Source organism: Morchella importuna, assembly GCF_003444635.1.
Source record: "Morchella importuna strain M04M26 chromosome Unknown Morimp01GS007, whole genome shotgun sequence".
Taxonomy (NCBI): Eukaryota; Fungi; Ascomycota; class Pezizomycetes; order Pezizales; family Morchellaceae; genus Morchella; species Morchella importuna.
In genome coordinates, this window is record NW_025763404.1 from 1,253,645 (window position 1) to 1,278,908 (window position 25,264).

Sequence of the window (25,264 nt, forward strand, 5' to 3'; positions counted from 1 at the left end):
TCTACTAGGTATGCATGCATGTAGCTCGGGGACGATCTTACCGAGGATCTCCAGGCACAGAAAAAACAAGTCCGAACAAGCTACAAGCATATATATGTGGAAGCTGGATATCACTTGGCTCTTTTGACTGCGGGGAACCGGGTGAATATCATAGATTAGCTACATGATGCGGAGTTAATTGAGAAGTACTTTTGTCATTCTCGAGTTTAATAGACAATGATCCGGGGGCCAAGTACTGTCATTGCAAGTTGGGATACATCAACATGCAGTTCTGATGTGAAGAAATAATGCTATGATAAAGCATCCCCAAGGGCAACTAAGTACCTTGTAAATACGTGATTCTAGTTACAGCCAAAAACTGCGGCGGGGTTGTATGCGCGGCCTACATGAGGACAAGCCTTCAATTTCGAGTCATCTCCCGATATACAAATTTCGCGCCGACATATCCACTTTTAGAGAAAACTCTCCATCTACGGACTAATTACTTTACATACCATACAGAACGGCCTTCGAATTCCATATACTCTGTTTGGGATCCTCCTCAGGCCAATGAGACACGGGGTTTCAGTTTTTATAAGGCAAAAGGAACTAAATTTACCTTCCGCGATTATCAAGAGTATTTATTAGTACCAAATAGTTCTATCCTACTCCCTGGTTCTAGTATCGATCAGGGTATCTTACTGGCTTAGAATTCCAGCTATTGATTGTTCAAATGGTTATACGAATATCTGGTGCCGGCCAAGCAACTAATATTGCTCTATTTAGCTCAAAAACAAACACAGGTTTGGGGAGTAGATCCTAGAACCATTATTTTCTCTATACATTACATTGCTAATTTTGGCCTTCCTATGCGGGTGCAACACCGCTAGAGTAGACGTCGATGTACCCCGGAATGTAGATCGGTAATAGATTTATAACTGGATTTGTGCTTGACGCAGTTATCCTCTTTCCAAATTACCATTACCCCAATCCCTTCAAAGTTTCAGTGGAAACAATCACTCTCATCGTCCTCTTATGATCCTAAACCTTCTTCTTTAGCGCCGTACTCACTGATGGAAATCCCTTGATCCATCGACTATCATCCTTCTCGGCCTCTCCCACTAGCCATTCAGCCAGCTCAGACCTCTGAATTCCTAGACTTGTATTCCCATCCCCAATATACCCCTCAGAAATCTCCCCAACTGGGCCTCCACAAATACCGATATTAGCCCATCTCCTCCAACCGGGAACGGGGAAAACTTACCATTGCCCAAATTTCCAATTCTAAAGATAGTCCAATCCAGGTCCTGAGCTTCATTTTGGAAGAGCTCACTAATCCCTATAATCTGTCTCCACGCCGCATGTACCAGTAGATACACAATCCATACAAGAAACGCTGTCGGCCATCTACGTCAGCCTCGGACCCACTCAATTTTAGAACTAGCACCACAAACCTCGTCCCAAAGATGGTTTGTCTTCCGGAACATAGATCGATACTGTCCCCATCACCAATATCCTCTTGACTCCATTATTCCTCATCTCAGCCATAATGCGGCGATACCCATCTGTAAACGTATCTCCAATCGTCCATGGCATCAGCGACGCTGACGCGGTAGGCCCAAGCAATGATATCACAGCATCTGGCTTCTGTGAAAATGCGGCAGAGAGAGATGCAGTGTCGGTGAGCTCTCCTTTGAAGACCTTAATATTTGGGTGGGCGAGAGTTTCTGGGGAGAGTTTATCGGGGTTGCGGGCATAGATTATGACGTTATGGCCATGGGCAAGGGCGAGGTTTACCGTGGCAACGCCAGAGGGGCCCGTTCCGCCGAAGATGAGAATATTTTTCGGTGCCATTTTTGATTATACTATACAACAAATCCTTCAACTATATAGAGCGGGGATTTGTTATCGACCTTGAATTCTGATGTTTAGTTATTAGTTGGAATATGAGGAAATAAGGTCTTTATAAAGAACGCTTAAAGTTTAAACTGGTTGGAATATATGAGGGGACGTACCACGGAAGGGTAAATACCCGAGAACCCGAGGAGTTCTTGGTGTTTTGTGGTGTGTTATTTACTGTGATACGGAATTCCGTGATTCTGCACTTCGACTCGGCCGGTACAGCGATGATCACGGGATTCAGATAAACATGGATATATGGGGAACTGCTGAGCTGCAATGTTAGCACTATCAGAAACCCATTCGAGCGGTGCGTATAGTCGTTCATGTAGTTGGACCTTAGGTAGTGCTAATATGTGTAACGGGATAATTATAAGACTAGGATGATAATATTACCGATGAGGACAGTAATAATCTGACCAAAAGGGGATGTGTTACAGGAACTACGGAACATTGTTCTAGAGGCTTAGAACAGTGAGGAATACGAGTGACGGGTTGTGATGCGAGGACGGTCGGGTAACGAAAGGACAAGCATAGAAAGGTATCGGGTAGTGTGGGGGCACGCGGTGTTACCACATTAGTATTATACTATTATGACGGCACGCTTACTATTGGGTGTCTCACCGGAAATAGAATAGGAAGCGGGGCTTATGGCTGTAGGCTGTTCTACTTAGGGAAGTAGGTCTAGGATAATAGTATGGTACAGCCCGATGACTGGCAATTGCAAGGTTCATGGTTACGTGTCGGAATTAGAATGGAGGACGGAACTATGCGGGGCGCTTTTCTATCTGGGTTATCTTCGGGAGCATTATCTTATTCTATTATCGTTGTATCAGTTAGTATTAGGAAGCGGGCCTTGGCATAGGTTCCAACATGTATAAATAGGGCAGGATTCTCCGAAGACTTGAGGGTATCATCAACCACCAGGTCAAGGGAATCCGGTTTACAATATCATCAGTTAAAACGCTACAGAATTATCGCTTAGCACTGGCTATTTCCCCAAACACTATATTGTACCTTATCCCTAACTTTCACTTTTTACCTATCGCATAAACCACCAAAGTCTCGATAAGACAACTACTCGCTTAAACCAATACTCTGAGTATTTTGCTTAGTGGCGGATAGTCACCGTGCTCTCAGTAGAAGAATAAGCGCTTAGTCTATTAGAAAGACCAAGGTACTATATGCACCCCCGAGTGGCAACAGCAGCCATCAATAACTACCTTTGCGCCACATCCTTTATCCTACGAAGAGGAAGCGCCGAACACCTATACTGCGGTTACCTTCATTACACAGGTTTCTTCACAGAAGCAGGAACCACCGCTACCTTCGAGGAACACGACCCCGAAATCCTCAACTACCCAGAACTCTTCCCAATCAAGATCACTCTCTCCCAACGATCTTTTGGACTTGCTCATCCAGCCCCCTGGTTCATTGCTCAGCCTTGGTGCAGAAGACAACCACAGCTCAAACTCGAGCAACTTAGCAATGTCAAGGGCTCATCAGCAACGGTCGGAGGAAGACTACAACATGGAGAGTTCAATCGCCTTGAGAGATCGAGGTATATTAGAAACCCAGGCGAAGAGGCGCCACAGGAAAGAGAGAGATGTGCCGATAGGCTCCCTCTTCGCATCGACGAGGCAGGAAGAATCATATGGGCAGGCGAGGAGGCGGCAGGCGGATCCCCGGTAGTACTCCCCGTACGTCACCCCCATCAGAGAGAGATCCTCTACTCAGAGGCCCTCGGTACCTCGGGTAATGGACGACGACGAGGATACCAACATGGACGTGGAGGAGCGACGAGTGGGGAACCCTTTCGGCGACCTCATTGGGCAAGAAGTCCAGCGACAAGGGGCTCCAGTAGTGCAGCAGCTCAGCCGAGGAATCGAGGAACTCAGTATGCACGTGCGCGATATCCCCATACTCCGGGAACTCACCCGCCAGCAACAGGAGTACACCAACAAGATCGTCGAGGACCTCCATGCCAAGTTCGCTGGAGACAGAGCCGAGCGCGACAATCAGCTCAACCAGGTCATGGCTCAGCTACGAGCGGAGTCTACCGCCGCTACCAGCAACCTCGGTCAGGTCCTTGGGCAGATCGTCGAAGCAACTAGGGCGCATCAGGAAAGGCAGGAACGACAGGATCAGCACATAAACGCGCTGACCAACTTCGTCCAGCAACTCCCAAAGGATGGCCCAGTACCGATCCCTGCGGAAGTTGCGGCTGCCCTCGAAAGGATGGAACGGGACCGACAAGCTGCGATGGAAGACCAGTTCGCAGGAACGAAGAAAAACCTGGAGGAAATCATTGAGCAGATGCGGGTGGCAGCCAATAGAACAGCCGCAGCCCCCGAAGGCTCAGGAGGCGGAGGCGTAATACCCCCCCAGCCTCCACAGAACCCCCCTAGCAATTCCGGAGAGAGACCGGAAGGATCAGGGAGCCAACCCCCCGTACCTCCCCGCTCTGAGGCAAGAAGCCAGCAAAGCGAGCAAAGAGGCAGCGGAGGTAATGGCAATAATGGTAATGGTGGGAATCGCGGAAGGCCTCGAGACCCATCCCCCTCCAATTCATCCAGCTCCTCCAATTCAGAGGACGATCGTCGAGCACGTGAACGAAGGCAGAGAAGACGGGAGGAGCGAAGGCGCCGTAACAGGCAGCAAGAGGTAGACCTCGTGCATCCTCCTCGCGCCACCCTAGGAGACACGCCAAAACAGGCAAAAATCCCCTTCTCCGGAAAAGCCGACGAAGATGTGCGACACTGGATCGACCAAATGGAAGTCTTAATTGAACTTCAGAGGAAAGTCCGGTGGGACGACCAGACCAAGATCCTATGGGCATCCCTGGAACTTACCGGGAGTGCGGCAAAATTCTGGCGAAACTTCGTGGAACGACTATCGGTAGATCCCAGCATCGGGACATGGGAGAATTTCAAAAACGAATTACGGATTCAATATGGCAATCGGACCAGTCAAGAACAGGCCAAGCAGAAGATGGATAGGCTCCGTCAAACTGGCATGATCGATGATTATATCAATGAGATGCAGAATCTGGAATGGGACGCGAAGGTCGGGCCCATCGTAATGAAATCCATGATCCTGACAGGAATAAACTCCTCGCTGGAACAACGCCTCTCGAATGCTATCGAGGAACCAGAAGATTTCGCGGAATGGCTAGCATGGGTTAGGAAGGTTGGACGAAAGGATCACGAGGTAAAAGCCCGGAAAGAAATCTTACGTGGCAAGGATGTCGTGAAACCTCGGGAGGAAAAATCGGAACGGCGAAAATCGCGCAACCCCGCACCTCGAAAAACTTTCCCCGCGCCAGCACACAACTCCAAGCCCTCGGATGACTTAGGTGTCACCAAGGACGAGAAGGAGAAATGGCAAAAGGAAGGAAAATGTTTCCGCTGTGGTAGAGATAACCACTTCGCGAAAGATTGCGTGGCGACGAGTAAGGTCAGGCTAACCGACCTGAAGAGGAAACGAAACCCTTCCGGAGGAAAGGACCACGGAAGGGAGGGTGAAAAGAAGCGAAAATTGGGCCCCCAGAATGAGGCATTTAGGGCAAGGATTACAACCTTGGAGGAACAAAATTGATTGGGTATTTCTATTTTCGGTATCTCATGTTGCGTTGCGGTTCTTTTTGGGTCACGGAAACAAGGTTTTTATGTATTACGGTTATTCTTATTGGTTGGCTATGGGATTCTTCTATATTTGTTTTGTTATATGCGCGGAAATTCAATTCTCTTCACACATACTCTGAGGATGGGGTTTCACCCCGAAACGCCTGGTGCGTAAGTGTTGTACCATGATCTTCATCAAACAACTCGAACTCTCTATATAAACCCCCTCACCCCGCGCTCAACAGAAAGAACCATCGAACCAACCCACACCCGAAACCAATACCAAAACCTTTTATCAAAGCCAACATACCAATATGTCTTCCAACACACAAGAAACTCGCCTCGAGATCGAGATCTCTTGGGACCACCCCGCAACTAGTACCAAACATGTCGCAACAGTCAACGCACTACTAGACAGTGGCACGGAGGATTGGATTATGTCCTGGGACTGTATCCACCGTGCGAAAATACCCACTCAACCTCGACCAAAGCCTCTCATCATCAGACAGGCCGATGGTACCCCTATGCCCAACTCCGGCACTCACATCACTCAACCTCTTACCCTCCGCATCGGCAACCATCTAGACAGGGCTATCACCTGTGAGGTTGGCTCGTTTGCAGGAGAGGACCTCGTCATACCACATCGATGGCTCAAGGAGCATCAACCAACCATCCATTGGGGACGCAACAGTGTCAGCTTCCATAGCAACAACTGTATAGTCGATGGATGTTTCGTATCAGTCGAGGACATATACGATCAAGACCCAGAAGAGCTGGTCATCAGGCTGTTGAGGGCGTCACCCAAGAAGCAGACGATGATCGAGCAACACCCCTTTTGGGCAAGAGCATCGGTAAACGAGGCTCTCGTTAGTGCTATACCGGTGGAGTTTCAGGAATACGCCGATGTGTTCTCCAAGGAAGGAGCCGCTCGACTACCTGACCACTCTGAATGGGATCATACCATTCCTCTTATGGAAGGAAAGCAGCCTCCGTGGGGACCGATCTACTCGCTCTCCCCACCTGAAGATAAGGCACTCCGGGAATATTTGGACGAAAACTTGCCCTCCGGCAAAGTAGTCCCCTCCACTAGCCCAGCAGCGGCACCCGTCCTGTTCGTTCCGAAAGCTAATGGCAAGCTTCGGTTATGTGTCGACTTTCGCGGCTTGAATGGAATCACGATCAAGAACCGCTATCCACTACCACTCATGAATGAGCTGGCCGACGCAACGAAAGGAGCACTCTACTTCACGAAGATAGACCTGAAAAATGGCTATAATCTGATTAGGATTGCTAAGGGCGAGGAATGGAAAACCGCTTTCCGAACGAAATACGGCCTCTTCGAATATAGGGTAATGCCTTTCGGCTTGACCAATGCTCCTGCGTCGTTTCAGGTCATGGTCAATACCATATTCAAGGATCTTCTAGATCAAGGCGTAGTAGTCTACTTGGATGACATCTTAATGTATTCAAAGACTAGAGAAGAGCATACGACTCTTGTACGGGAAGTTTTGGAGCGACTGCGACGACACCATCTATACGGAAACCTCGAGAAAACGGAATGGTATCGACAGGAGGTAGAATTCCTGGGATTTATACTATCAGGAAAAGGGAACCAAGTATCATCAAAGAAAGTCCAGGCGATCGAAGGTTGGTTAGCTCCAACCAAAGTCAAGGAACTTCAGTGCTTCCTCGGATTCGCCAATTTCCTAAGACGGTTTATCCACCGATACTCTGAAGTTTGCAGACCCATGACCGATCTCCTGAAGAAAGGTTCCGTATGGAAATGGGGCAGGGAACAGCAAGACGCGTTCGACGAGCTCAAGAGGAGATTTACGTCGGCTCCAATACTCCGACACTACGACGAACAACGCGAAGCAATCGTGGAGACTGATGCGAGTGATTGGGCCGAGGCCGCAGTACTCTCTCAGGTGTTCGAGGACGGTATCCTACATCCGGTAGCTTACCACTCTCGCAAGTTCAACGAAGCAGAGGTCAACTACGAGATCTATGACAAGGAGATGCTCGCAATAGTTTCTGCTCTCTTGACTTGGAGACACTGGCTGGAAGGGACGGACATCCCTATCCAGATACATTCGGATCACCAAAACCTGCAGTATTTCACAACGACCAAGAAGTTGTCGAGAAGACAAGCCAGATGGGCCGAGAAGATAGCACCTTTTCGCTTCAAGATCCATTACCGACCAGGCGAAAAGAACGGCAAGCCAGATGCACTCACAAGGCGTCCGGAGTTCGCGATGGAAGGGGGAGTAATGCGTGAGCAGCCCGTAAAACAGCTACTCAGCGCAGAACAGTTTGTCAGAAAATCACGGACCAGCGTAGAAACTGGGTCTGAGGTGATTGGCAACCCCGAAGAGGAATGGAATCAGTTGGATCAGTGGTACGACATACCAAGCGTAGAGCTGCCTCAGCCACTACAGGGTTGGTATGAACAGGAAAGACGATGGGTTCGGAGGATGGTTCCGGATGAACACCTCCCTGACTCAAACCTTGAGATCTTCGGACCACCAGAGGCTGCTATCGTAAAGGTAGAGCCTGCCGCTGAATGGAGTCCCGATTCGAATGACCCCACCCACGATGGTCGATGGGTAGTACCGGGCTACGCGGTCAAGCAGGTCATTGAGGAACATCATGATCGACCCGTAGCGGGGCATCTAGGAAGGGATAAAACTCTTGAGTTGATCGATAGGAACTACTGGTGGCCAGGAATGTCCACGGATGTAGCCAACTTCGTCAAGACTTGCGATGTATGCCAGAGAGCCAAGCAACGTCGGAGACACTTGTCACTCCCTCAACCCCTAGAATTAGCCACCACACCTTGGACTGATATCTCGATGGATTTCGTAGTAGAAATGCCTAAGGAGAAATCAGGATTCCGTAACGTATTGGTAGTCGTGGACCGTTTCACGAAGATGGCTCACTTCATTCCTATGACGGGAATCAATGCGGAACAGACCGCTAACGCATTTATCAAAGACATCTGGCGTTTCCACGGACTCCCTAGGAGCATCGTCTCAGACAGAGGAACACAGTTCGTGTCAGCATTCTGGACGGCAATCACGGAAAGATTGGGGATTCGTAGGAGACTCTCTACTTCTTTCCACCCACAGACCGATGGCCAGACAGAACGAACCAACCAGCACATGGAAGGTTACATTCGGGCATATACGGCAGGAACAGGCAAGAAATGGAAGGACCTGTTACCTATCTGCGAATACGCCTACAACAACGCGAAGCATACGTCAACCGGGCAATCGCCATTCTACTGCAACTACGGCTTCCACCCTCGGACGGACTGGCCTACGGATGCAGAGATCGAACGTTTAGATGCCAGCGGAAACAACTACTTGGACGAGATCATCACGGCTCACGAGTTAGCGAGAGATACGCTACAGAAGACCTTTGACAGGATGGCATCAAAGCCAGGACCAGCAGTACAGCGGTTCACTATCGGTCAGAAAGTCTTGCTGGATACTCGGAACCTAGGAGGATACTCCAAGTGGTCAGATAAATTTACAGGCCCATTCACGATCTCAGCAGTAATAGGCAATCGGGCTTACCGCCTTGAACTTCCGGTAGAATGGAAGGTTCATGACGTCTTTCACGAGATGTTGCTGCGACCCTATCGTGAGGACCCGGATCCCACCAGAAAACAGAATATACGAAAACGACTGGCAACACCCGAGCCACAGGAGGCATTGGCAGACGAGAACTTCCAGCCAACCTCGAACATGCGACCCCATACGCGAAGTCAAGGCCCAGCGATCGATAATGACCGGGCTCATAAGCGACAACGGAACAGGCGGGACTAAGCTCGATACCTTTCCCTACTCTATGACTTTTCCCACAGGGTTTTTATCATAGAAGGGTTTTAACGGTCGAGGGCGACGTCTAGGAAGGGGGAGTAGTGTTACAGGAACTACGGAACATTGTTCTAGAGGCTTAGAACAGTGAGGAATACGAGTGACGGGTTGTGATGCGAGGACGGTCGGGTAACGAAAGGACAAGCATAGAAAGGTATCGGGTAGTGTGGGGGCACGCGGTGTTACCACATTAGTATTATACTATTATGACGGCACGCTTACTATTGGGTGTCTCACCGGAAATAGAATAGGAAGCGGGGCTTATGGCTGTAGGCTGTTCTACTTAGGGAAGTAGGTCTAGGATAATAGTATGGTACAGCCCGATGACTGGCAATTGCAAGGTTCATGGTTACGTGTCGGAATTAGAATGGAGGACGGAACTATGCGGGGCGCTTTTCTATCTGGGTTATCTTCGGGAGCATTATCTTATTCTATTATCGTTGTATCAGTTAGTATTAGGAAGCGGGCCTTGGCATAGGTTCCAACATGTATAAATAGGGCAGGATTCTCCGAAGACTTGAGGGTATCATCAACCACCAGGTCAAGGGAATCCGGTTTACAATATCATCAGTTAAAACGCTACAGAATTATCGCTTAGCACTGGCTATTTCCCCAAACAGGATGAAATAGTAGATATATTCGTGATTAGTTCTCTGCTTGGCTGCGCCGCATGCGTGACGGAGGATAAATAACGCCATAGATTCTGAATGTGGCTTATTGGTGTCCTTTGTGTTAACGTTTTCTCACTCCAGGAGTCTGTAATATGTGCAGGAAGCCACTACGCTGAATTGTCATTGGTATTAGCACTGGAAAATTGACCTAAGTTGCGGCTTGGGGGAATTAGAAGTCTTACCTTCGAGGGCCAAGTACCTGTATGGTATTAACCACTTTTCACGTCTTCCGTCCTAGCTAGCGAGGAGGCCATTGGGACTACCTTTAGACTACATAAGCTCCCTCGACCATGTCTCCTTGCGGTACTTGCAAAATATGGAGATTTGGATTAAGGTCGATAAAAGATAGGTATTCTAGAATTGGTAGTACACGCTGATCTAAGCTAAAACCGAAGATGGGGAATTACAAGTAAAACAAGTTCAAAAGCTCTGCGTCGAGTTTCCCGTTGATTGTGATGGCTACAGGTGACTTTACCGGAGGATTAAGGTAGAAAAATGTGGACGTCGCCAACTCGAAATTGGAATTAGCCACAGTGTTCTTGATCGCAAACTATTTCCTTAAACTAGCTTGTCCTTTCTCCATCTGTACAAGCCACGTCTCTGTTTACTTTCTTGTACCTTAAAATTTCAGACGCACGTGGCATTATGTATTAATTGTCAACTTTGACAAATTCAGGCTTAGGTGATTTTTTAAATATCGAATCGATCACTAACAGACCCAACAGCTATTTTGGGCCAACTTCAGCCCCACATAAAGCGACACCCGATACTCTTCAATCAACTACGAGACGCTGTGATCTTGAACCCAGTGTTACTGATTAGATTACAGAGGCGGTGATCTGGGTGAACGGTAGGGCTGGATATCATATAAGGGACGTTATGGTTCGCACTTCGTCATATATATATATTGTCCATTTCACAATGATACATCGAGTTTGATTGATGATATCTAGCTTCAAAGGATAAAAGCCCAAGGTAATGATACCCCCAGATGATTTGTTACAATATTCCCGCACCTGGTTGCCTGTGGAATCATCATACAATAATTAATGAAGTCAACAAAGAAAAGAAAAAAAAGCTTGTGGAATCATGAAATATCACTCATATTTGCGAGCCTCATGAATTCTCTCCGGCGGCGGGGGTGAAGTGGGGCCAGTGAGCCTTTAATGAGAAGAAATGACAAACCGTGATGTATTATTGGATAGGCAGGTACCGCATAAATTTTGGAAGGGCCACGGTTCCGCACTAGGGCTAGAATTATAAAAACTCCAATATTTCTACCGTCGGGTTGGCAAGCCACAAATTAGCCAACTTTTTTCATCTGTGGTATCGTACTAGCACCTGGTTGCTCCTTGATCTAATTTGGAAAACGCATTCCCTGGATATTAGTTGGATCATAAGATCTCACTCATATTTGCGAGTTTGGGCGGGTGGATTCGTCCCCAGCGAAGCGTGGGAGAGGGTTGTATGGCGCCGCCCAGAGGATGTTGGTTTATAGATAAAACGCGGTAGGGGCTCATATATAGCATTTTGAAGGTGGCCGCGTATATATACGTCCTTTGGGTGGTTGCAACAGAGCTTCCGGTTAATTTTGGAAACCCGCAATACCTAGAGTAACGGTACAGGTACATACGTGCAGGTACCTACGGGTACATATACCTACAGCTAGAGGTACATAACACATGTACTCCGCAGTTCATATTACTTCTCTGCACAGTTCCTGCCTCCCCCTGATTAAGAGCATTGTTGTGCCTCTAGGTGCACGGCTGCGCTGATACAGAAAAGTGCAAAAAAGACATTGTTCGTGGTCATTTTATTGAGATGACCATCACTCGTGGAATTTGGTCCACAGAGAAGCTTGGCGCGTAATAATGTGAATCTCAATTTGCCAAAAGCTTACTTGCCCCGCCACCGGCCACCACCACTGTCTCTCCTCCTCATGCACGCCTAGATTGTGGCTGATTCGAACAAGTCTCATCTTAGGTTTTACTCTACCTATCTGAATCTATATCTGACCAATCTAGAACTCGTATTTGTTCTACCCATATGAGGGGCCCCCCCGCGCCGGGGGGGAAGAATTGCAATTAACTGCAATTGATAAAGTAAAAGGGATAATACTAGCTACAAGTATGGACTTCAATTCGACAGGACATATGTTTGTTTATACGTGCTCATTAAACAAACCCGCCTCCACTTGAACGCATGACTCCCGACCGCATCAGATATGCGGATTCAAAATATCACTTTCTCCACACTTTTCAAGTGCATTATTGTACGAGACTGTTTTCATTTCCTTTCAGCGGCTGATCACACAGGATGTTGAAGTTACCTCACTACAGGGCCGGGGAAGATTAAGGGGCGTTTTCAAAGACAAATAGCCAAGTAAGAGGTAATAATGTCTCATGCGACCGGCCCCAAAACTGTTGTTTTCGTTGTTTAAATGATGTTTGTTCTTTCTGGTTAAGGTGCAAATATAGATATATTCATAGAGACAAGGTTAGAATGTTACCGAAACTATATGTATCCATCTATGGCGGCTATAGAGGTGATATATCTCGATATAACTAAAAGCTATTATAGGACAGTTGAATTAAGAAGACATCACTGCAAGGTATCGGGTATTTTAGCTCGTGGATATTTATCGTAACTTTGGCTAGGTCATGATGGCTTGTATAATCGTCTAAGATAGAGGCACTTCGGGATTGTATCGCTCGACACGAATAGCGATGGGACCTTATAACTTTGTGCAAACATTAGGCTTTTATCTGGTCTGGATTCTCTGATATCGGCTCTCTGAGTAGGCGCCTATATAGAATGGCCCCATGTAGCTTGGGGAGGGCAAGAGGTAACCCGAGGCAGTGACCGAGTTGCGCAGTTGAGGGATCGCACCACTTATCAAAGCTTGTTTTCCGGACCAAAGGAGTCGCTTTCTGGCAACGTTACATATACAGGAAATTACACCTAGGCTGAACATCACTTCTCGATCGCTAACTTCCTTCCATATGTGTATCGTTCGGCCGAATTGAATACGAGCGTCCTCAAAAACCATAACTAAATCTATCAAAATCGGACTCCCAGGATCTAATAGATCATCGGACAGCTCTCCATCCCTGCTTCCGATAAAAATAACACCCTCGAGTTATCCAAACTAGGCAGCTGATGTCGACATAGTCACTGATCAGTAAGGTTTAAAAGTTAACTCATTGCATTCAAGATCTAACGGCGAGCCTATAGTTAATCTTTTTCTTCACCAAGTATCACCCGTAAGGAAGGAGGGAGGGTCGGGAGTTTGCACATTGATTAGGTTCACCTATATAGCCCCGAATAAAGGAACCTCACCCGTACGCTTGGTTCGACGTTTCCTCGACGCGGCATGTCATACCCTGACATTTTATCACACGTGTGCCGTCGAGTATTCGTCAGACGTCAGAAGGATGTTCGCATGATACCTGGCACTATGTACGAGAGTATGTACTCTATACTCTACTAGCGATAATACAAAGTCTGTCCGCTTTGGTAAATGTGTGGACAAGAAAGTTTGGTGTCCTACCTACGTACCAAAGGGGACAGACTTTATATTCCCGGTAGTAGAGAGAAGTACATATTTCCAGCTCGTATAGATCTATTTTTGTATGGGTAGTGCAGGTACCCTATGCAACAAACAAAATCCCCGGGTACATACGTGCCGAGCGATCCGCTGCCACAGTGGCGGGACCAATTGTTTGCACGTGCTCTCGGAGGTGAGACGGGTTTGGGGAACTGTTCGCCGGTTGGTTAAGACGAAGTGCGAAAAGAAGGATTGCAATTTGGACATGTAGGTACTTTCTGGACGAATCCCTTTGAACATCAATGCCAGGGGCAAGGCAAGAGTAATCAATCTAGCATTAGTTCCTGCACTTCTGAAGCATCCTGATCGATATCCTGCATATGGGATGAATGGGTGGGGATAATCCCTCTCAGAAACAAGCTCATGTCAATCAACCAGTTTGTTGCTTGTATCGTTCAAAGTAATCTATTGGCACTAACCGCCCTGGCGACTAACGAATAATTAGCGCGGTGATTTTGTTTACTAACCCGTTTCCTTTTCGCGTTATGAACGTTTCCTTCTAGTGGGTCTCTCATTAGGTTCTATTTTCGAAGGGAAAAAAAACTTCCTAGCCTTCCCATCGTTGCCATAGCGGAGACGCCGAGAAAAAGCTAGGCTGGGAACTCTTGGGGTCTCAGAATATCCCATGTCTAAGAATCGAGAACTGAATCACCAACTCAGTCAGTAGGACTTCTCCGGTTCGAAAGTTCGCCAATTACTCTGCCCGCTTCTGCAAGTGAGATTCCAGTTTGGACATACATACGCGGCTGGGATCCCTATTTGAATATGTGCATGTAGCCATGAGCTGGCGGCTGCTGGTGGAGTGAAAGTTCGTTGTATTCTAGATAGATAGATTTCAGCCAGCCGCTCGGTGTAAAGGCGGAATCTTTTGAGCTCAAGGCTTAAGACTTCCGAGAACGAACGTTCGGCTCCTTCTCGAGTGATTTCCGGTGCATTGATCTGGGACGGTACGGCGTGTTCCGTCTGACATCTCACTACGACCCGGCCGCCGAGATATGTCGAGAAAATCATGCGGGTCTTTCACAACTCTCTTGCCAGCCTTTTCAGCCCGACCTTCAGCTGAAGGGTAAAAACCTTATGTAAAATGTGGAGAACCGCCTATCGCAGCCACAAAACGCTTCATTGGGCGATGCCAACGTCACGCAAACAGCCAGCGAAGAGAAGATCCTACATGTCAGTCTATGCAGGGTGGTGGGTGAGCAGCCTACTGTAGGGAGAGGGATCTGGGATACGGAAAGTACTCACGAGGTTGAGTACATATGTACCGTACATAGCTTAGAGTAACAAATGTGATACAGCAATCGTTGCGATTGATACTCACCCATTCGTTCTGCAAGTTCTGCGAGTGCAATTCTTTCGATCGGTAGAGACGAGTTTGCATTGGAGGTTCTTGGCTGGGGTAGGGCTGCTGTTTGACGATTGGTAAAAGTAGCGAGGTTATCAGCCCCAGAGCTCGTATAGGATAATTTTAGTAGGACGTTTGACCTGAAGTGGTAATTCCCGATGATTAGGACTCCGATCTGGGAACCCCGCACGAGCGATGTCGCTTGAGACTTGAGTGCCTTCCTACAGCACGCATGGGATATGGCTTGGGCTTGGATGGAATCGCAAGAAACGAAAGAGGAGAAACATGGCATAAAGCGTCAGACAACTACATGTAGGTACATACATACATGTATGTTCTCTGTTAACCACCTACCTACCTACTTACACGAGGACGCGGTTTCAATTTGGCTGGCACAAATGCAAGGGCCCATGCGAAGGATATCTAGAGTAGATCTAAATTAAAAACAATATTACCTATACTGTCTAAACATACTTGTAGTAGAGGAGGTATGTCAAGTTAGGTACAGTACGAGTCTACATATGTACAAGTAGTTATCCCTTAAGTCGGTAATGAGACTGGAGCGAGGTAAGATTTCTTCTGGGTCCTGGATTATCGAACAACACTTTTAGTGTGTACCTGCGTACGTGTTGTGGAGTGTAGGTTTTCTTCAGCCGCATGGCTTTTTTTCTCCCCTTTCAATTTGTGTGTCTAGCCCAAAGTGCAACAAAATACCACCTATTTGGCGAAGGTTTTGATTCTGCTCCATCGGCTTTGCCCTCAACAACCAGCTGTACTAGAGTAACTGCGGTCCTGGGTGGTTCACAATCATGCCATGCCATGCCATGCCATGCATGCTGTGCATGTAGCTAGCCTACATGTAGCCAAAGTACCCACAACTTTATCTCTACCTGCTCTACGTACTCCCTAGCTACTCGGAAGGAATGTCGAATGCTAATTGTAGAGGCGTACAAACGCCAACCTAGAGTTACTGTTGCTGCAAGCCATCTTCGACTAGCGGAACCTAACCGTCATGTGTCCGAGAAGCGGTAAGACCAGTCAGTGCCAGAGTTGTGCATCCTTAATTTTATGGTTTTTACTCAGCTCAAAAATAAACTGTCTTTATCTCTGATCCACCCGTTGTCCTGTCTATTAAAACCCCTCGAGTTTCCCTACTTAATGCTCCTCCTCCTCTCTCATTCTTATCCTCATCATCATCCCACCAACACTCGTTCTCGCTCAGACTCAATCCAATTGGCAAAAGTACTCTTCAGCATACGATAATCACTATTCTATATCGCAATCGTTGATCATGGTCAGAATTGGATCTCTACTTATGCTCTTCGGAGCTGCCATTGCTTCCGTTGCTGCTCAGCAATGCGGTACTCAGAACAGTAACAGGGTTTGTGCCGCCGGACAGTGCTGCAGTCAGTATGGATGGTTAGTCCCCCACCCCCGTCATGTCATCAGAGTTCCATTTGTACTTTTAGGGAAACTGCTGCTTCTTGGCATCCGGTTGATATATGCGTCATATCCTGTCAATTACTTGCCGATATTTTAAGCTTTCATAGTTGTGATCCTATATGCTGACCTTTTCCCATTGCACAGGTGTGACACCACTGCTGCTCACTGTAATCCCGCAAACTGCCAACGTGCCTTCAGTGGTGCTGGATCGTCTTGTGTAATTCCCCCACTATATATATACACCTTTAGCTGTTATCTCTTCCTCATGCTTACTTTGAACGATGAATAGGCTGGATCGGGATCAGGATCAGGAGGCACCACCACTAGTACAACTCCTACCTCCCCTCCTCCAAGTGGCAGTACTGGCATTGGAAATACTGTTCCCCACATCGATATTTGTGGTGCTGGCAGCGGTGGCATTAGCTGTCCAGGTGCCGGTATTGGGGGCTTCTTTTATCGCTGCTGCGTAAGTTACATAAGGATCTTCGGCATCAATTGATCGTGAGATAGAGAAAGCTAACACATGCTAAATTTAGTCTGGAAATGGTCACTGCGGACCTAAGAACACTGTAAGTCTCAATCGTCCCTTGCGTTCGGCCATCAAATACTGATTATTTCAGGAACAATCCCAATACGATTATTGCGGTACCAGCCACTGCCAGCCCGGTTACGGTGCCTGTGATCCCACCCGTTCTCTTCCTCCTAATCCTGCCGCACCTGCTACTGTTGCCGGTCCCCAAGAAAACTGCGGGCCAATCGTTAACAAAAGATGTCCCGCCGGGCAATGCTGTTCCGGATGTAAGTTTAATTCCATATTTTAGCTGCAATTAGAGAATAGCAACTAACTCCTCCTGATAGCCAACTATTGCGGTACTGGACCTGATTTCTGTGGTGCTGCCAACTGGTGTCAGGTCAACTGGGGCGAGTGCCACAGATAGGTTTTTGCTCCCGGATCTATATAACGGTCTGAGGCCTCTTGAAGGTGTAATCGTGAAACGATTCTGATGATTTTCATGTTTTTATAAAATCCCTATAGCCATAGCTACTTAGTGCACACGTAATTCCTCAAAATTAAAATATTTTTTGCTACTTATAATTATTCATTGAATATCACTCGAGGAACATTCTGCATTTTGTGTGGGGTATTAGCCGGGGGTTTAGTGTAACGTCAAGTGAGTTTACGGCAAAGACCTTAAGCTGTCATTCAGTTCGGTGCTGCTTAAGTGCATGAGCGGCAAAGGCGGTGCTCTAAGCACATTAGAGTTTATTAGAATAACTAGCTTCAGAATCCACCCTGCGCAAACGAATCTAAAAAAATCAGGTACTACATGTATGCATGTAGTACGGAGCTGAGAATATAAAATATAAATACTTAACTTGTTACTACTAGCAAGTTATAATTTAGAGTTCATGTATCTCTCAAAATTAAAGGATTCAGGCTTGATATTGACTTTGAATGTTGGTAGAAGTGTAGGCTCCGCCGCGGTTCAGAAGGGAGTACTAGGAAGACCTTTAATTCTGGATGCTCCGTGTGACCGTAATTCATAATCGACTAATAGGGCTCCCAAACTTTAGCATCTGGTCCAGCGTGATGCATGTTTTGTGGACGGTGACGTTGAGTATTTCGGCCCAAAAAGTCCTAAATGAATTTTTTCTCTTGCAATCAACAATTAGGCATCAACGTCGCTCTCTTACTCAATATTTGCATGCCATTATTTAGGTTTCTCTTCGGTAGGCATACTTAACGAACTCCGTTTACGTTTATCAGGTACTCTAATAAGGCAGTAGAGACAGATAACTGGCTACTATAATGGCATCGATCCAACGACCTGGTAATTACCATACCATTTTAGTCGAGGGCAATTGAGACAAAAAGGCTGAGAAGTTAATGCCAAATTGTTATATTATAGTCGAAGTATACCGTTAATGATGACTTCTAAATTCAGAAAAATCGAATAATTTCAATTCCTTCATGATCAAGCCACCACTGTTGCACTTATAAAAAGCTAGCCAGAGATCACGAAAAGAAAAACTGTCTGGGGGCCGGGGTAGTGCTGGTGACAATCTAAATTAGACCGGTTAGTAGAACTTGATAAAATGATACTGAGCTGATAATAAATGATCGATCTGATAAGATTGATCTAGATGCATTGATTATACTTTGGACGACCATCCTCCAACATCGGTCACTTGAGACGCACGTATCCTCAATGTTTACACAAAAGCTTTATTATTATCACTAATTACATTATTTACAAACATATCCTTCCTTATTCATAGTAAACTACCCTCGTCACTTTAGTTCTTTGTCTCCACACCCTCGTCATGCTGCCTTCCGGTGCGTCCATGGTTACCGATAACAACACCACCGTAGTCGTTGTTCTCATCCGCTTCCTTCAAGTTGATATCCTTCGTGATGGCAATGAAGCCCAATGGGACAAACAAGAGAATCAGTGCAACCATAAGCTGGATGCGCATGACTTCATCGTATGCACGATTGATTCCGGTTCTCTCAGCAGAACCCATGAGGTATGTAGAACTGGCTACGACGAAGTTGTCCCTGATGGAAGCAATTTCGGTAGCGTTGGAGTTGGGAAGGTGGAGTGCTAACTTTTGAGGGAGAAGGTCTAGGAACTGTTAGTGGCTTGTGCTTATTCCTGGAGGGTATGAGGGAGATTTACTGGTCCAGATACCACCGGAGATGGAGTCTCCAACTGCTCCGCCGACAGAGTATCCTGTTGCAAGAAGCGCGGTGACGGAAGCGACGTCTTTTCAATTACCAGTTAGTTTTTGTCCATCCCCCCTGGGCTTTATGGCCGAAAGTGGAGACTAACCTCTGTGCTTAACAGCTGCCTGTACACCGACCTGAATAACGTTCAACAAACCAGTACCGATACCAAAGATAACCTGTCCCATCACCAATTGCGCAGTGCTGGAATCAATGTCTCTGTATCTGAACATGAGACCACCACCGATAATTTTGATGCAGATACCAGCCACTACAACCCACTTGTAGTTACCAGTGTATCGGACTGCAAAGGCAATAATGAGACCTGATGCTGTGGAGGCGAAACTGGACGCAAGGACGATGTTGGTGGCCGCCTTGTAGGAGTGGCCACGAACAACCACGAGGTATGAGTAGAAGTATGGCTGGTAAATGTAAAATGCGCAGAAGGCAAAGAAAACAACTATTTTTTTCCATGGTTAGAATTGGTTTACCGACTAGAGGATTAGTCACTTACCACCACAACCACCAAGGACGGTTCTATCTTTGAGGAGATCCAGGGAAAGAATGGGTGTCTTTGCAAAGTATACCTCCCAAATAGGGAACACAATCAAGCAGATGACACCGACAACCAACATGACAATGATGTGGGAGCTTGCCCACTTATCAGGGTACCTAGCTGCCAACGTCATGGGCAGCAACACCAGTGTAAGACCAGCGGTGAATAAAGTGAGACCAAGGATATCGAGCTGTGAGAACAAAGCAACTGGATCACGTAGCAAGGCGCTGTTCTTGTCTTTGTTGGAGATGACACCAGCTTTGGAAGCTTTGTGCTGATGGTATCCGAGAGAGATGAGGAGGGGAATCGCACAGGCGGGAATGATGATAGCATACATTCCGTATCCCCAACGCCAGGTGCTATCTCTCAAGACACGCTCGACGATTGGGGCGCCGCACCATGTGGTGAAGAGGAAGGGGGCCAAGGGAAGAGCGTTGAAAAGGGCACGCCATTTAAGGTTGGTGGTATCTGAATGTCAATCATGTTAACAAGTGTCTCCTCAGCGCGGTATTGGCGCCAAAGACTTACCAGCCGCAAAAATCTGCTGCATGAACTGAATACCGACTTGACCGGCGACATAGAAGATTTGAGCTGCAGCAAATGTTCCTATGTCCTGCGAAGCGGCCTCAAGGATAAAACCAAGAGTGAGCAAGACGACGGAGAAGGTGAAAGCTTCAAAACGACTATACACCGCCAATAAGCTACTGCAATATCATAAGATTTGGAGAGAGAAATATACCCAAAAACATCGGCAATCTTTGCAACTGGCGGCTTTGTTACAGCATACATAATATTCTGCACGGTACCAATAGTCGCAAGGAGAGAATGTGCTCCGAATGTTGAAGTTGCCATTGGCTGGTAGGAGTAGATGGTCTGGGAATCCAAAGAGACCGCGACAGCTAACAGCATGATACCCGCCCATGCGGTCCACAGGCCCACTTTCGACCATGCCAGTGTCACTCCTTCGATTTTCGCGACACCTGCAGTTTTCTCGATAGAGGCGGTGTCACTGTTGTTAGTGGTAGCTTCAGCTACAGGTTCTTTCTTCTCCGACTCGCCGTGCATCTTGGTGTTGTATTGTCAAATTCAGAGACTTGGAAGGAGAGCTATTGACGAGAGGATACGAAGCTCTGTTGTGGTGAGGGGTACCTGATATATAAACTCCCCCCACTGCAGCAGAGGATGTTTTCTCTGCTTGCAGCCTCGGGTGGCCATGGTCGTAGGTACTACTCATGCATTGGTCGTCCCATGCACCCCCGGTTAGAGCAGGTAGTACTCTCTGGGTCTAAGATTATCATGCAGGGAAGATTATTTAGACTTCAAAGCTCTCCACGCACTTTTAACATGCCGAGCCACCTTGTTTCGCACTCCACTCCTCTTTTTGGTAATCAGTCTTGCGACTTAATCTCGAATTTACATCCCCAGCTTCAATATTCCAAATGGCCACCAGACACTTTCTCCGGAGAGGCGCATAACGCTGGGAACTTGCAAGCTCCTCCTCTCCCATTGATGCACACAGATACATACTAAATTACCAACTCACAATTGATCGGGGCGAATTTTAAACAAAATCGCCAGCATTTACGGTCTTTGGCATAGTAGAGCTAGGCAGAAGAAAAAACAAGGATAAAGTTATCATCGGATCAGATTGTGTGCCTGCCAACTAGCGCCCTTGATCTCAGTTGTCAGAAATCGCAAGCGAGCTGGGGGCGCAAATTAGCAACACCCCTCCAACATCCCACTTACAGACTCCGGTTTTTTATCGGATCTTGCGATTAGATTGCTGCGCTAGATCATATCAGATGAGATTACGAGAGATGGCGTCGTTCTCGTGATGATAACCATGCCGTGCCCCACTCTACCCACGTTAACTTGCAGGGGACGAGCGAGGTGGTGTGGTTTCCTGGGTCTGCTAGGTACTCTTGGCCTGCGGCATGATAGAAATTCGCGCAGTTCCTATCCTTTTTTGTAGACCGATACCAACTGAAAATTTTCTTCTTCTCGACCAGTTGAGGATGTGGCGGGTTGCTGTTTGGATTGCTGAGCACGTTTTTTCTAGTCTCGTCCCAGGCCCTTGGTTAAAAAACATTGTCTGTGCCCAATTCAGTTGGATCTTGCGATCCTTTCCAGTCAAGTGGCCGGAATCCTAGTAAATTATTTGAATGGGGTGTTGGTTTTACATAAGTAGAGCGTTACAGCAAGTTGTTACGCATGGAAAGGATCTTATCTAGGCAGAGGTGACTCTCTATTTATAATTGTCACGCTCTGGAACAACCGGAAATGCACAGTTGTAGTTTATCAGGGGATGGATTACACATTTATGGCCCGTTGCTGAACCTCTTAACGATCGTATGATCACACCGGTACGTACGTCTCTTTTAGGTTTATGGTAGTTATGAGGGTGATTTTAATATCGTATTGAGCCTGGTTAACATGTTTTCGTAGATACCACGGTTATTGTGCCGCATAATTTCTTTGTTACTTGGGCTGTACATACCCTGAACTTGTGCCTTAATTTTAAGAGTATGGGGGGTTGGGAATAACCGTTTTTGGTATTGATGTTAGTCGATATTCACGACTGAGTGGGGTCATTCATGCCTAGGCCTATTACGGCGCCGATAATAATTTCTGACTGTTTCAACCATGCCGGATTAGATTACTTGAATTATTCACAAGTGATCACTCGGCTTGTCTCACTATATGGGAAGAAAATATAAGGAACAAGGATGCGTTAAAACTCGGCATTACTTGTAAGCATGTAGATGTTAATCGAGAGTTGGAAAGGTTCAAGAAGTCATACAAAGTGATAAACCGGCGCCTATTCCATATCCGACTTGGAATCATATATACATGTAGCTTAATAAGTCACCGTTGTACTCATGTTGTCTCTCCCACCCCATCGACGCTGAGAAATCTCATAGATACATGCTTATACATTCATGCACAGAAACTCATAACTCATCAGAAAGCTACATGTAGTTACAAAAGAAAATCCTAAAAAACCCCAAAACCCCAAACCCCAAAAACTAAAAATTATATATGTGTTTGAGATACTTATTAAGAACTCCAAAACTCCCCCATCCTTCCAGTACAAATAAGGACTTTCACACCCCGCCGCTCCTCTACGGATATGTCATCCGTCATCATATTTTAGGAAGAACCGTTATCTCGTAGGATTCAACCTCTTCTCTTCTCCTTCCTTCTCGATTCTCTCTTCTTCCCCATTCTCGATCCTCCCGATCCTCTCTCATTCTCTCATCACGATCCCGGATTCCCTCACCGCCTATTTCTCCCTCGCCACCTGCTTCTCCCTGACTTCCTCCATCGCCAACAGAACCACTTGCATCTGCACCTTCCTCTCGATACCCCCCATTTCCGTCTTCAGCCCCACCACCATGCGTTGACCCATTGATCCCTCGATACAGAATTGTGCCATCCGTCACTACGATTACGTGTTTCATTAACGAACGCTGTCTCGGATTCGGCGATTTGAAGATCTCGCTGATCTCTTCTAATGTTCTGTTCTTCGTCTCAACAAAGCTGTTTTGTTATAATAAGATTAGTGATCACGGAAACTGGATGGAAAGTAGAAAAAACTTCAAGGAGCGCGCGCTTACAAGAAATAGATACAGACAATCTCAATCACGTCCCACACAATGAAGATGAATACGAATCCCCAGCTAATTTTGTCGATTATAGTTGCCATGCCATAGGTGTTAAAGATTGCTGCAACATTCACAAAGAAGTTGTACACGCCCATGCCCTTGGCCCGGGTTTCATATGACAAGCATTCCACGGGGTACAACATCTGAAGTGGTGTATATGCAAACGAGTGCGTGATGCCAAAGAGATAAATAAAAGCAATCATTGTTCGATTTCCATCAAGATTCGTATTAGTTTCCTTCCCGTAGAAGGTAGAAAGAATGAGGATAATGGTCCACCATATGACAAAGAGGCATGTTCCGATAAGAAGCATAGGACGGCGTCCTACACGATCGACGAGGAAGGCGCCAACAAAGGCAACAATAAAGGAGAGTACCATAAGGATTGCGTTGAGTTTGAGCTGGGTCCGTTCGTCTGTGATGCCGATGTTTTCAAGAAGGACGGGCATGAAGTGTGTTACAGCGCCATTGCCGGACCACTGGACCTTTGTTAGAAGAGATGGCTATGATGGAAATAATATATATATATAGTGGAGAGTTATACCTGAGAGAAGAAAGCCATACCGATGACACAGACCATTCTCCACCTGGCAGTGGTGGTATTCCACAACTCGGAATAATCCCACCACCGCTTATCAGATCCCGAAATGACTATCTCTTCAAGCATCTCCTTGTACGAAAGAAGAACTATTGGTGACTTTCGGTTACCCTCACCGTGGTACATCGTTATAACCCGAATTGCTTCTTCATTGCGGTCATTTGAAACAAGCTTCGAAAGAGTCAGCATAGATTCAATATACATGTGTGCATGTCACAACAGATCTATTAATTATTTGGAAAAATAAAATAAAGCATGACATACCCAACGCGGCGTTTCAGGGCACCAAAGACACGTGACGAGAAGCGATCCAGAGGCAGCGATTTGCAGCCATAATGGGATTCTCCAGGCCTTGGGTGATTTGATGGTGTCAGTTCCATACATTGCCCAACTTGCTGCAATCTATAGAAAAATAAAGGTCAGTAACAAAAAACACTCAGTTATATACTCCCTAATGTAATAAGTTCTGTTGTCTTACCCCGCCAACAAAATAACAGGTGTTGTAAAGCCCCGTCAAGGTACCTCTCCACGCCGGATGTGCCATCTCAGCTACATAGGTCGGACCAGCCGTCGTTAAAATTGCCGCACCGAGACCCAGTATAAATCTTCCCCCCATAAATTGGGGGTGTGTTCTTGAAGTTGCCTGGACGCACGTCCCAATGATTGTAATAAAAGCACCGGTGAATAGGCCCCATCGTCTTCCCCATCCATCTGCTATTGGGCCACAGATGAAGCAGCCACTAAAGTGTCCAATCGAATAGACAAGAAAGACTATGCCTGTGCTTGATCCAAGAGTTTTCATACCGAAGTAACTAAATCACTAGGATTAGTCAGATTTCATAGTTAAAAAGTCCAGGTTAATACAAACTCTTGATATTCCTTCATAGCATTAATCCCACCCATGACAGATCCATCGTAACCGTTGATAGTAGACGATAAAAATGCCACAAATAGGAAGCAATACAGCTTAAACATCGGCTTCGTCCATGGGCTTGGTTTCTGGGCTAGTAGCGCCTTCGTAAAGCCCACATGAGAAACACTTCTGATGTACTGCTGATCGCTCGAGAGTGGGGCCGCCAGACTCGGAAACGAGTCAGAGCACGAAAATTGCGTTGGATCTCTCGGCCCTTTACTCATTCCTCCTGGTGATGTGGCATCGTCTTCAATACCATAATTCGAAGCAGCAGCACCGGTGGTTTGATATCGATATTCTGTCGGTGGTGACGTTCCCCCATTAATGCTGCGGACAGATGTGTCCAGCTCCATGGCTGG

General features: G+C 46.7%; 4 protein-coding genes across 4 annotated transcripts; 1 reads left to right on the forward strand and 3 right to left on the reverse strand.

The window, feature by feature from the left end:
• Positions 1 to 1,020: 1,020 nt before the first annotated feature.
• On the reverse strand, positions 1,021 to 1,833 carry LAJ45_03522 (uncharacterized protein; the record flags this gene model as incomplete). The annotated part of the gene is made up of 3 exons (XM_046113108.1): positions 1,021 to 1,181; positions 1,244 to 1,375; positions 1,434 to 1,833. The coding sequence occupies 3 exons, from the start codon at positions 1,831 to 1,833 to the stop codon at positions 1,021 to 1,023; spliced, it is 693 nt and encodes a 230-aa protein (XP_045973985.1).
• A 14,584-nt stretch (positions 1,834 to 16,417) lies between these two features.
• LAJ45_03523 (uncharacterized protein) lies at positions 16,418 to 17,453 on the forward strand (the record flags this gene model as incomplete). Its single annotated transcript, XM_046113109.1, has 6 exons — positions 16,418 to 16,424; positions 16,593 to 16,665; positions 16,738 to 16,914; positions 16,985 to 17,017; positions 17,069 to 17,246; positions 17,307 to 17,453. The coding sequence occupies 6 exons, from the start codon at positions 16,418 to 16,420 to the stop codon at positions 17,451 to 17,453; spliced, it is 615 nt and encodes a 204-aa protein (XP_045973986.1).
• Positions 17,454 to 18,746: 1,293 nt separating this feature from the next.
• LAJ45_03524 (uncharacterized protein) lies at positions 18,747 to 20,797 on the reverse strand (the record flags this gene model as incomplete). Its single annotated transcript, XM_046113110.1, has 6 exons — positions 18,747 to 19,075; positions 19,130 to 19,216; positions 19,283 to 19,636; positions 19,691 to 20,200; positions 20,261 to 20,415; positions 20,472 to 20,797. 6 exons carry the CDS (start codon positions 20,795 to 20,797, stop codon positions 18,747 to 18,749), a joined length of 1,761 nt encoding a protein of 586 aa, XP_045973987.1.
• Positions 20,798 to 22,875: 2,078 nt separating this feature from the next.
• On the reverse strand, positions 22,876 to 25,258 carry LAJ45_03525 (uncharacterized protein; the record flags this gene model as incomplete). Its single annotated transcript, XM_046113111.1, has 7 exons — positions 22,876 to 23,272; positions 23,350 to 23,873; positions 23,939 to 24,163; positions 24,257 to 24,394; positions 24,471 to 24,635; positions 24,797 to 24,812; positions 24,861 to 25,258. 7 exons carry the CDS (start codon positions 25,256 to 25,258, stop codon positions 22,876 to 22,878), a joined length of 1,863 nt encoding a protein of 620 aa, XP_045973988.1.
• Between the last annotated feature and the right edge of the window lie 6 nt (positions 25,259 to 25,264).